Source organism: Contarinia nasturtii, unplaced genomic scaffold, assembly GCF_009176525.2.
Source record: "Contarinia nasturtii isolate CC-2019 unplaced genomic scaffold, AAFC_CNas_1.1 Cnas_scaffold_1371, whole genome shotgun sequence".
Taxonomy (NCBI): Eukaryota; Metazoa; Arthropoda; class Insecta; order Diptera; family Cecidomyiidae; genus Contarinia; species Contarinia nasturtii.
Genome location: NW_022198708.1, coordinates 4,931,505 through 4,944,757, shown reverse-complemented (window position 1 = coordinate 4,944,757; position 13,253 = coordinate 4,931,505). Strand labels below are relative to the sequence as shown.

The window sequence follows — 13,253 nt, the reverse complement described above, 5'->3', positions numbered from 1 at the left end:
GAGAGGGAGAGAAAAAATGGCGTCATCTGTCAATTTGTGTTGAATGAATCTATCTGTTGAACGATGGCGCTCAATTCAAATACTCACATTCCATATTACTTTTTCCAATCAATTCGAATGCTAAATGTTTAAAATAGATTGAACGACATATGTTTGAACAAAATTTTCGTTATTGTATTTATTTCATAATTTTTTGGGCGTTTTTTTTTCGAAATTGAATTACAAAAAACTAAAATATATCATCATAATTCTTCAATTCGTCACTTAAAAATAATACAGTTTTGGCATGTGATATGGCTTTCAACCTTTCCAACATAATGCAAAGGACTACATTTACATTTTTGCTATATCGATTTGTGCATTATTTTCCATTGTGCAATATTGCACAGCTCTTAACACAACCACTTTTTGTTTTTACTTACGATGTAAATTATTTCATTTTCTGCTTTCACTTTCTCTCTCTCTATCTATCTCTCTTTCATTTGTGATAAATTCGTAATAAAATGGAATATCAATTGTGTGTAATTATTTTCATTCAAAATAAACTGCATCTCTGTGTGGATCTCTTTATGTAATCATCGAAAATCATCATCAATCAGTCTTAAATATGTGGTTTTGTCTTATTCTAATAAAAAAAACTACTTTATATATCATCATTTCAAATATGTGTTCTTAAAAAAAGCGAAAAGATCGATTCGTAAAAGTAATTCGAAATTGGTATTGGCACTTGAAGTGTTTGTGTGTGTGCAAGGGGAAGGGGAAAGTCTGGACGAATGTGAATGCGATGTATTTATTTTCGATGTTCATTTTGTTTGGCTGATGATTCATCTGCACTGGTGCCGGATGATGTATTTGTTACCGTCAATCGGCTATCCTTATCCAACAAAGTAGAATCTTCTTCATGTTCGGCATTCGATTCACATTGTTTTGGTTGTGTTTGTTGATCATTGGGTAGTTGTAGTTGGTTACGTGCATCACATTGTTCATGGAATTCCTTTTCGGCGAGCTCATCAATTGAATCGTGTATCGAATATAAATTATTTGCCATTGATGGTGTTTTCGATACATTTACCGATGTATTTTGTGAATCAATGCTATCATCACATCCCATTTGCGTTACATGCGATTCACTCACACTTTTCTTCATTACATCCGTTGAGCTGGCAAATTTACGTAATTTTTCCAATGATGTTACATTCAAACTTAGCATTGAATTCGATTTTCGATCGGTTTTCGATTTTCTTGACTTTTTCGATTTTTTATCAGCGTCACCGATTAGGATTGCATCGAGATCGCTTTTTGAACAGCATGTTTTTGGCGCACATTCAATACTTTGACATCCAATCAAACATTCTTGCAATAATAATTTACCACATTTATTTGAATTTGGATCGTTTGGCGTTTTTGTTTTGAATTCCGGCTGGATTGTTACGATTGTTATTCCCTGAGCATGGAAAAAGTTCACAACATCATCCTTTATTTTTACGTAGACCTGATGTGAAAAATAAATGAAATGAATTTACAAAAAATTATTTAGAGTTTGGGAATTTGGCATATTTTTCATCAAATTTTTTACAAAATAAATTACACGTTTATACTTTTAAATCTATTCGGTAATCTTATCTTTTAAGTTCCCAAAGCATTATCCGTATTTATTACGTAACTATTGAAAAAGGTTGATTTTGAAAATGCCCGAGAAATAAATCAGGCAAGAGGTATTCAGAATTGACAATGTTCGTTCCAAAACTAGGATACGTTAGATACTCTGACACATTCAGATATATTGGTGCTAAACCAGTATCTAAGAAATCTAAAGAATCTAAGAAATTCCTAAGTGAAGAAATTCTTTTGATTTGCTATAACCTGTATATAGAGTTTATTTATTCACTCTGTATTTTTACCAGGATAACTCACCATTGGACTATGGAATAAGATGTGTACTGTTGATACGAATTTACTGGATGTCATTTGCCAAATATGTAAATCGTGAACACTGACAATATCATCGAATTTTCGTAATAAATCCGATTTAAAGACCTCAATATCAATGGATGCCGGAATGGTTTGCAGCAATATCAAGCATGATTCTTTCACTGTAAATGCAATAAAAAAAAATCGAAAAAGGTGAAAAAAAAACGAAATAAAATCGTCTACATCGAGCGATGATTGATTGTTCTGTTAGTCCATTTTGGGAATCGATTTTGATTGTCGGCGCCGATCATTTTGCTTAAGGTCAGTGCAAAACTGTGTTGTATACGCGACAATAAACGTACAAATTGAATGTAAATGTGATGATGACTTTGAAAATTGAAAAAAAAAATGAACAATGTTTTGGCCTGATTAGTAATTCTCGTTATGTTCTACTGATCAGTGGGCTTACATCGATCAATTTGGATTTTTATGGACAGAGCTGAATTAATAGTGACCGATGATTCAATTGAAAGCTTTTTTTTCTTTATTGTGTTATCATTGATTCGAATTGAAGAGGGCAACCATGTGAACCACATAATAGCGTTCAACACATTAAATGACACATCTCTGGGACAGACACGATTCCACGAAAGAAAGAAAGATAAAGCGAGAAGGATAGAGAGAAAAAAGCAAATAACATCAATAAATCGACGCAATGATAACAATCAACCGCGTACAAATCGTCTAAAACATTAACAATACTTACTGTATGGATAGCTCAACACAAGCAAAGTGATGCCCGAAACAATTGATATAATTGGATCAACATACTTTGTAATGTTTTCATTGTCCGCAAAATAAACGATGATTGAACAAATCATCACAAACAGCGTACCTATTATGAAGTAGAAAACCAAAAAAAAACCATATAAATCAAGTGCAAACGGAATCTAAAAATTAGTTTCAAACATTGTAATTATATAAATTGTCTAAAATGTTATGAAAATTAACTGAATAATGTGTCGAATCCGTATTTGGCTGATTTTTTTTTTTGATAAATTTCGATCGGATGCTATATGTAAAATATCATAAACTCACTGCTGATATCACGCATCAGTGCATAGCCGTGTGTCCGTAATGTGATTTGATTAGTTGGTACATTTTTGACTGGGGTCGATGCTGTTACATCAATTTGTATGGATGAAGCGGTACTTTGAATAGCTGCATTGCTCTGTGTATTTTCGGTGCGTTTTGTTTTCGATAAACGACCACTACTGCGGCACAGTCTTCCCTCTTCGTGGGCCATTTCATCAAGCACTACATCACCATCGGAAGTTATATGCAAAAAACTACCCTGATGATACGTATAACCGCCAATCATGATGTAGCAAAATATATTTAAAATTAAGCCGCCAATACTCAGTAGAAAAACGAACACTGGATAATGCATTGTGTCCTGGTGATCAATGTGAATGAGCGTTTGTATCGCTTCGACAACCAATGAAAAACAAAATGAGCCCAAAAAAATGCCAGCAGCAAGCATTGTTAAGATTTCAATGCGCATCCAACCGAATGTATTACGCAACGATCGTCGATGCGCTTCCGCCTCATTCACTTCAATAAATTGTTTATTGGTCGCTGTTGTTGTTGATTTTGTAAATATCGACGGAAAATTGCCTTTATTATTGCCACCATCGTCGCTGCTGCTTTTGCTAATACTATTTTTACTATTGCTGTGATCGTTACAATGCTACATTGCATCCGACGACAAACGAACAAATTAGAAAGAGAAACAAGAAAGTGGATTAGCCGATGCATGTCTTGTGATTTTAAGCACAATGTCTATGATATTTATTGACCATTTATTAACCAATGTAGACGAAGAAGAAGAAGAAGAAGAAAGAAAAACGTTGCAAAAACTCACCTTAATTGTTATTATACATCCGCTGAGTGCGACTATGTTGCATAACATGTGATACGAATCGACCAACAGTGTGAGCGCATGAGTTATGTGACTCAGAAACAATTGCATAATGAAATAGGCAATTGACAACGCAAGCACTATATAAATTTGCATCGGTCGCAATCGATACAGTAATTCTTTCATTGCCATTGTGTATTCGATAGTTTTTACTTTTTTCTCTTTCTTCGATTCAATTCTGTAACTCAAACACAGCTTCTATTGAGCACACACAGGCCGAGAGGTAATTTTTCTTCGTTATTATTCCACTTATTACGTGGAATTAAGGTTTGTTTAGTGTTCTCCTCGCTTGATGTTCGCTGACACTTTCAAAAGATTCTGAAAATTAGGAAAATTATGAATTACATTATTTTAAATAATTATTGATTGTGATATGTTTTCAATTATCTATTATTCTAATCAAAAAAAATTTTCTTAATTTAGAACTCAGGCACCGACAATCTATGCACGAGGACTTGCTTTTGACATTTTCAGTTGCTGTAAAATTCATTCCAAAGATTACTTCTAATATTTTCGAGATTATCCAATTTTAGCAGAAATTATCAGAAAATGAGGAAAATCAATTAATGATCATTTTGATCTCATTTTACTGACTTTTTCATAGTTTTAGTCAATTAAAAGACGCAAAAATGCCAGTATAGTTTTTATTTATTATTTTCACAGAGCTTTGAATATTCAAAGGTAACTGGATAATATGCATTGCAGTTCTTATGGTAAATACGTCGTTCATTGAAAAAAATTCTAAATTCTAAGCCCTCCGTAAGACAGTATGGTTCCATTGAACTGAGAAACACCTTTTTTCCAAATGTGAACGGCTTTTCTTTCGTATTTTGCGAATTTGGTTTTTTTCTCATAATGTCTACAAGAGACTTAGGCTTTAATTTCAGAAGAAAATTATTTTCCTCGAAAATAAAGTTATTTACTGTGCTCTCATAATGTCAATTAAACAGAATTTGGCTTTCCTCAATTTTATCCATTCTATAGAACATTACATTTTCAAAAAAAAAAAAAAACTTCATTAAAACTGCGTTGAATTGAATAATTTAGATTTTCCGTCGAAAGCAATTAATTGTTGTTTTCTGTTTTACTTCAAAATGAGATTCCATTTTCATTTCAGAACTCTTTTCCATTTGATTTCTTCAACGCCATTGAATATTTCATCACTTATAGAATCGTTTATCATCTTGTTTTATCACGAAAAGAGTAATTCTTATGTAGATTTAAAAAAATGCAAAATGCTTATCTATTTAAATAATCACTCACGCCAAAATCAACAACAAATATTTGGTGCAAGCTTATAAGCTTCGAAAAACGAAAATAAAAAGAATGTATAAATTAATGAATTGCCGTGATTGAATCAAATCAAGCTCGAAAAAAAAATTGATTGTAATTTTGATAAAATCAATTGATGTGCGCGACCACATTTGAAATTCTCGTTTCGTTTGCTATTGCAATTAAAGCAGTCCGATAACATCGGATATCAAAATCAAACAATTTATGAAAAGAAACGCATCTCTTTTGCTCGTTCATTTGCAACAACTGGACGACCAGAGATGTGTGATTTGCATGCAAATAATCAATTTTTTCTAGCATCGTTTTTGTGTTTTATAAACACACATCTTATCGTTTCGTTTATCTTTGCACTTATCGTTGCATTATATGGCAGGCCACATATTTTGATTTGATTTATTCGTAGTGTTTTTCGTGTAATTTTATTGCGGGAACTATTCCCTTCCATGCATGGTGCACGAAAACTTTTTTTATCGAGTAATATTTGTTAATCGATTTCTATTTTAATATAGATGAAAAAATATGTTATTTGTTTTTTTAATCTCATTGTTATGGCCGTATATATTGAATAGAAACGTGTCTTTTTATCGACCGAAAAAAATTGTGGCGGTTTTGATAGAAGAAAACTAAAAAAATGGTTACGGTTTTGTAGTCACACTGCGTGCATATCCAAAACTGTTATGACAGCGGTGAACATTTTATTTTAATCACTTTGTCACCAAATCATTTTCCTCTCTCCCTCTCTCTGTCTTTCTCTCCGTCGTATATATGTTGATGTTTGGAAATGCTTGAGAAATAATGAAGGAGAGAAAGAGAGTGATAGAAATCGATCACCTCTAATTGTATCGTTTATTCAATTTATCAAATGAATTTTGTAATTGGAAATATATAAATCGTATTTGTTCATAACATTCGTATCCTCAATTATCTGTTTATTCTTCATGTCGAAATTGAATCGATAAATATGCAACAAAAAAAAACAAATTCAAGAAATATATTATTACCCAGACACATATAAAAATGATTATAAATTACGATTTCTCACTGAAATCAATAACAAATATCCAACAAATAGCATTCTTGCTTTATTGGCGTGTGTGCATTTGGTTTGATAGTGTGAATTGCTGCATCGTACAAAATTACAAACACTGATTTGTTTTATTTACCTCGATCCAAACACAAGAAAATAATAAACAAATTTAAGCGCTTAAGTATGATTGACTCTTAGTTTGTTTGAATTGGTTTTATATATTTTGCTACTTGAGATTGGTGCACGCGTTGCAATATTGATTGCTATCATATGTCTGATGACCTAGAATTTCAGAAGCTCGAATTCATATTTGTGTTACTTCGATTTGGTTATTTATATCAAATTTGCTGATGTTCTAAATCAATCCGAGGAGTCGGAGGTATATTTTACCCCTCACTGGGGAGGCTTTGCTTTTCAGGACTTAGAAATAGTTTCAGCATTAAGTTATTTTGGTGCAGCCCGTGTTTCAATGTATATATATTCTCTGCACACTGATTGACCGGAACATTTATTTAGCTGGTGAATGCTGGTACACAAAAAAAAATATAGAGTGAAAACTAGATGACATGCCATCTAAAATTCGGACCTAGTTGACAATCCGTCTAAAATTAGTTCCAATAGTTCCAAATATTAGATGGCATGTCATCTAGTTTTCATTGCATATTTTTCTCTGTGTATCAGTCGCCTCGAATCCGATCGCAGTATTTTTGGTTTATTTGGAGAAAATGATCAAGATTCAAGATCATGACACCGGCGTAAAGAAAATGCATCGGTGATGAACTTAAGAAGCTGGCCATTCAATATCCCGAATCGAAGCATTGGTTCGACGAGGTTGAAAAATTTATTAATTATTTAGAAGGAAAACAAAAAGAATGTTTGAAACTTCCAGAAATGGATAAATTGTAAGTTGTGATGAAATTTTTAGATCAAAATCAAAGCAAGATCATCAAGTTTACCGATTGCACTCGATTGACCGATAATAAATTCGACTATGTAGAAAAAATATGAGTAAATATAGTTCGTACAGTCGTTGTGATTTTCTCTCAAAATAGTCAGTTTATCATCCAAAAGTCACTCAATCACCATTTATCAGATATAGGGTATCAGATTGACTTTCAGTAGAATTTAATCAAAATCTAGCTGTGAATAAAGCTGACAAATAAATCATTAGCACGACTGGCTTATTATTCAGGAAAAATCTTCCACATGAGGTGCACCATCCCTGCAATTTATATTTGTTTATGCTTTTATTTTTAAATCATTAAATCACTGACCACTTGGTTTTCACACTAATTTTTAATTTGCACAATTTGTTTCAAGCTATCGCGATTCGTTGAAAAAGCAGCCATACATTCGATAAATCGATTTAAAATGAATTTAAAATTTGGATCGATCGAAAAATTCGAACGTGATAGAGGAATTTAAAAAATATATAGTGGCGTCGCACACACCGAACACTTCATTCATACGCGGATGAATTAAAAATGTGTGCCAAGAATTCAACTGTGAAATCAAATGAGACAATGACGACTGTTTAATTCGTATGTGGTGCGCGTGTATAAATAGTGTGTATGCTGTATGTACTAATAGTGTGTGCGAATATCAATCAATTTGCCAAAATTGCCTCAATAATATGCCGAAAAAAATTATGATTTGTTTATACATTCGGAATGCGATTTAGAATTTCTGGCACGTAAACGACGTGGATCGCCATTGACTTGTGTATTGAATGTATTTGAAGCGCGAGCGTGTTCAATATTAAATGCACAATAATAATTACAACGAAAAAAAAAATCACATCGTAAATTCGATTTAGTTCGATCCAATGTCAATGCCAATTTTATTTATATCACGGTCCACCGGCAACTGAATGCAGAGTAAAAATAAAATACTACGCACGCTTAAAGTTTATTAATCCCAGCACACTGTTTGTTTTCACAACTTTGACCAGGTTCAAGTGCGCTCGCCGTTGTACACGCAACCCACGAAAATGAACGCTCAATGCACGCTCTTGCAACGCAATCGAATAACTTACATTTCTTTTAAATTATATTAGTTTCAGGCATCTCTCGACGCCACAATCTTAACAGACGCATTTATTTTTAATCCAATTTTATCGTTTCAAAGTATTCTATATTAAAATCAACAAGGAAAAAAGAAAATAAAGCTTATCAAAATCAGTACAGAAAAATAAACCACATTTTTGCAATGGTTTTAAATGTGTGCGTTTTTTTCCAGTTTGCCACAAATTGATGTTAGTCAAATACCGCAATGTTCTCATTCGCTTCGGTGTTCTTCTTCGTACGAATTTTTTTTTCGTCGTCGGCCGTGTGATGGCTTTTTATTGTATTGTCATCGAAATAAATCATCTTATCTTATTGTAGCCTGCGATAGAGATTTTGAGCGCAAGCGTGCGGTTATCCGTTCAAGTATCTTTTTGATTTGCACATTTTGTTTTACTTCCATTTTATTGCCGTTGTTGCTCTTCAACGTAAACGATTATGATAATTGATAAAAATTGTTGTTCAAATTGTGTATGTGTGTTCGGGTATATCTATCTTCTTTAACGGCAAATTTATGATGAGATTTGTTCGACATTGAAGAAGATTCTCATCCTTGCGACAGCGGCTGGAAGTTGACTAAATCCAATGTGATGGAAATTTTTCATGAAAAAAGAGGTGCTCAACTATTTTTAGATAAATTTTGTTCAGCGTCAAAAAGAAAAACGTCGATGATACTCTTTGAATCAATTAAATAATCGGTGAGAAAATTTTCAGTTCAGTGGCGTTAAAAATAGATATTTTTTTCTTTCGACGCATATTACTTTGCGATCAAAAATGTACACCGTTTGATAAAAAAGGAACATTTCTTGACTATTCTATACATAAATGAAATTTAAGAACGAAAATGTGCTTCTTGACTTTGAACTCGCGTTGGCCAAACGAAAGTCTTAAAAATTGCTTTGAAAAGTCATATTTTCTCTAACGAAAATCTCTTCAACTGACGATAACTTTTTTATGCAATTTCAAGTTGTGTCGCTTGAATTTCATCATTTTCGTTTGTTTTTTGTTTGTTTTTTTTTTTTCGATCTAGGGCGGGACATAGATAACACACACGACATACGGAAGAATATTGTGTAATTAATTGCATTGAATAAGCGAAGAAGTGACAAATTATGCCAATTACCCAAGTAGACGACAATATGCGATTGAAAACGTTCGTGTAGAATATAAATTTAAATGACCGACCAAATTGAAGAAGAAAAAAAGACTGTTCGGTGAATGGTCGATTACAAAGACGGTCGACAGTTCACTTTGATTTCAATTTCACGAATTCGTGCATGAATACAGTTTTGAAGTTCAAGTGCGCCGAATAAACACCTAAACGGCACTATGCCTACGAACGGTGAACGATATCGTGATAATCTCAATGAATTGAGAACCCCCAATTAGTTATTAAAAAGCGAAACACAAAAAATAAATAAATTGTTTGCCAACCCAACTATGGAGCAATGAAAAAAAATGCATGTACGATTTTGTGCGCGCATCACACGATCAACCTTCATGAAATAGAATTAAATAAAAAAAACATTGATCGCTTGAATAATAACGCGATTTTTTTTATTCGTTTCATTTTCATTGCATATGATGGTGAATTGTGCACACGCACGCCCATTGCTTATCACAATTATTTTGTGTATTCTCTATCTCCCTCCTCTCTCCCTCTCTCTCTCTCTCTCTCTCTCTCTCTCTCTCTCTCTTCCATTGAGCATTATTTTACATTTTCCTCGTCGCAACATTATACGTGATAGATAGACTTTTAAATTTGAAACAAAAAAAAAGATCATGAATTTAAAGAAGGAACGGAGAAAAATGTGTGAAACTATGCGCTGTATGCATGTTAATCATGATTTCGTTAAATTGTGCACACAATCATTTGAAATAGATAAATTGTACTTGGCCACTTCCCAAATACCGGGCCGTATAAACGTGTACAGTTTTTTTCCCAACATTTTTTTTTTTCAATCGAATCGATTTGATTTAATTTTTCGGCATAGATTCCGTCGCACTCCTTTCAGCACACGTTGGCATTACAACGCTTATCTCTTGAACATTAAAATGTTTTGAATGAGCATTTTATTGCCTCCGAAATTATAAACGTTGTTGGCGGCTTTCATTGATATGGTTATAGTATGCACGTTGTCAGTGGCAGTACAATGTGTAGCACCAACTATCACAATTGAATATTAGCACATAATACGTGAAGCATAAAATGATCGAGAGAGCCAGAGAGCAAGCATGACTTCGCGGCTCACAGTGTTCATGGACACCGCATCGGCTAATACACACAGAAGGTTTCTGGATTTTGTTCAGTTGCCAACTGATATGAATAATATGAATAATATGTTGTCACCAAGTCCAACTATCGCACAAGTCTCAAAGATAACTTATCGACACAATTCTGATTCGTATCTTATCTGTGAGAATTGTCAATTTCAATGCACACAGCAATGACAGACACTGTCTTTGTGATATATTCAAACTTTATGGGTCCGGTCAAAGTCAGCATACACACACACATACACAAAGACCATTTTCGGTAATACCTGGATAAGACCATCAATTGTACAATATTTGTTGATTTCACATGCTGTTCATGCACATTGCCGAAGGTTCAAACTCTATATGAGAGTTCAAATAATAAGAAAAGTAACGAAGGTCATTTTAAAACGAGAAAAAAGTGCATTGTTTTGTTTCGGTCGCTTGAACTCTTTCTAATACTTCGCCTCCTCTTTCACGCTCGCTGCGTTCACATTTTTCCCGGCAATTTTAATTGGCAAAAATTCGTCGATTTCTACTTGATTTGATTTAAAGGTAGCTTGAAATGCTTCATTGTAAGCACACACATACAAAGCTAAAAACACATCAAATTTGTATAGCTTAATTCATTATTACCGCAACAAAATCATTATGAAACGGTTGTTTTGCCTTTAAAGTACATTTTCAGTTTCTTTGTTCGATTATTGTTACATTTTAACGCAATTTGTTTTCAATTTATTTCTTTTTTTCTCACTTTTACACCATTTTGTATGTGATAACGAAATGCGCTAAAATTTAGTTTTTTTTTTTTTTCACGCAAATTAATTTGATTAAACAAACAACATGGTTGTTCTAATTTGATGCGCGATCAACTTTTTTCACCTCGCTGTCTGTCTCCCTCACGCGCTCTTGCTGAGTTTTGCTTGTTTGTTTACACATTGTTGATATACATATTATTGATGTCTTCTCTCTCTCTCACACGGAAAGTTTGTTGGAAACATTTTCAAAATGACAAAATGCCTTTTGCTTGGCTTGAATATTGCTGTAATTTAATTTGCCGTTGTTGTTTTTACTTCTTACATGCTATGTTATTGTTTTTTTTTTATATTTGCTTTGCAATTTTATCAGGTGCACGCTTGAACATCGTCGTTGTGTATAATTGATATTCATTGCGAGCATAAAAAATAGAGAAGAGCATACCTCTCATATGTTTAGCAGGCCGTTTTTTTGTTTTATCTAAATTTATGTGTGCTTTTGTCACCATTTTTTTTTCGTATAAAATGAATTTGTTTTTCGAAAAATTATTTATGCATGAAAGTGAATTCAAATTAAAATGAAAATAACGAAATCAACAAATTTGGAATTGCCAGGCTTAAAATTACGCTTTAAATTTGCACACGCACAAATTACCCAATCGATTTCATTCAGGCGATTCGTGATCGTCCATTTTCCGGGACTGTATATTTTGTTTTCAGTTAAATATGCGCGCGAACTACTTCTGTCATTGGAAATTTGTTTACAAAACGAAAATCAATCGATACAAGAATGAACAACGGGCACGGGATGTCATTTAACATGTATTTAAGTCACATACCCAACGGTCGTGTTGCGTGAATCAGCGAAAAAACAAATTATGTCCAAACAAAATCAAATAAATACCCACCCGATAACGAAATGATCGTAAAGTGATTGAATAAAATGTCGTTGTATTCTATTTTTGCAGTGTAACTTCAATGATGTTTTCTTTTATCTGGCTCTCTTTGTTGCACTGCTGTCACTTTAAAACTAATAAGTAAGTTTTCTTTGTACGTAAGTTACCGGCACACAACAAAACGTTTGAACAATATTTAAAAACAAAAATAATAGAAAAGAAACGAATTAAATATTCATTTGTAACACATAGGGTCACACACCGTAAACAAATAATAACACGCACCGAAAGTTATAACGTTTTTCTTTTGCTTTGTAAATAGAATCGATTACGAAAGGTGAGACGTTAAAATCAACGGTTTTTGGTTGAAAAACTGTTGTTTTCACGTTCTGCTGAAATGATTTTCCTTTCGATTCAAAAGTGTGTGCAAAGTGAAAAATACGCACCGATTTAAATTATTTACACTATGCCTGTGTGCTGGCCAAAGCATGCGTCAATTGTGTTTGAATGTACGAATCGAACTGTACTTGCCAGCTGTTTTTCAATCGTCAATGTGCGATATTCTTCATTTCTGTGTATGTATCGACCGACCGACCGACGGACGGACTGTGTGTGTGCTCGTCTCGGTCGTGTATGTGCTCTCTCTTTCTCACTCGCTCTTTCTCCTTCTTTATTCGTTATCGTTTTTGATGTGGTATTTCGGCTGTTGTACTGTATTGTTACATGTGCCTGTCCCGTCTCATTCGTATGATATGTAAAGCAAACGAATATCGGTCGGGCGGGAATCCTATCCGTTTGTGTGAATATTTACAAACTTACACTTGAACCGATCAATTGACCAACACAGTGTCGAGAAGCTATTGGCGAGAAAAACGAAAAGGAAAACACAAACAAGCAACAAAATTGAATTTGATATTGTGCGAGTCTTTCTTTTATGCGCGCATAATCTTTGTTTATCGATCATTATCGCACCAGAGAAATCGAAATCTGGCAATTCTTCCATGACACACTCAGTCCAAATATGATGCGCACCGTATATTCATCAGCCCAACTGAATGCCCGGTAAACGGA

General features: G+C 33.5%; 1 protein-coding gene across 5 annotated transcripts; it reads right to left on the bottom strand.

The window, feature by feature from the left end:
• Positions 1 to 148: 148 nt before the first annotated feature.
• LOC116345635 (zinc transporter 1) lies at positions 149 to 12,701 on the bottom strand. 5 transcript variants are annotated; one of them, XM_031775144.1, is made up of 7 exons: positions 12,468 to 12,701; positions 12,195 to 12,332; positions 3,836 to 4,210; positions 3,010 to 3,661; positions 2,678 to 2,806; positions 1,915 to 2,093; positions 149 to 1,492 (listed from the first exon to the last, which is right to left on the bottom strand). In XM_031775144.1, the coding sequence occupies exons 3-7, from the start codon at positions 4,022 to 4,024 to the stop codon at positions 791 to 793; spliced, it is 1,851 nt and encodes a 616-aa protein (XP_031631004.1). In that variant the 5' UTR covers positions 4,025 to 4,210; positions 12,195 to 12,332; positions 12,468 to 12,701; the 3' UTR covers positions 149 to 790. The 5 variants fall into 5 exon arrangements, with proteins under 5 accessions (XP_031631004.1, XP_031631005.1, XP_031631009.1 ...); XM_031775145.1 differs by having other exon boundaries at positions 12,629 to 12,666; XM_031775149.1 differs by lacking the exon at positions 12,195 to 12,332 and having other exon boundaries at positions 12,629 to 12,672.
• Between the last annotated feature and the right edge of the window lie 552 nt (positions 12,702 to 13,253).

Excerpts from the sequence above, each read along its gene's own strand:
- LOC116345635 (XM_031775144.1), bottom strand. The coding sequence starts at position 4,024 with ATGGCAATGAAAGAATTACTGTATCGATTGCGACCGATGCAAATTTAT. Across the intron at positions 2,094-2,677 it reads TGTGTTGAGCTATCCATACA|TGAAAGAATCATGCTTGATA; the intron begins GTAAGTATTGTT and ends TTGCATTTACAG. Across the intron at positions 1,493-1,914 it reads TCTTATTCCATAGTCCAATG|GTCTACGTAAAAATAAAGGA; the intron begins GTGAGTTATCCT and ends TTTTCACATCAG.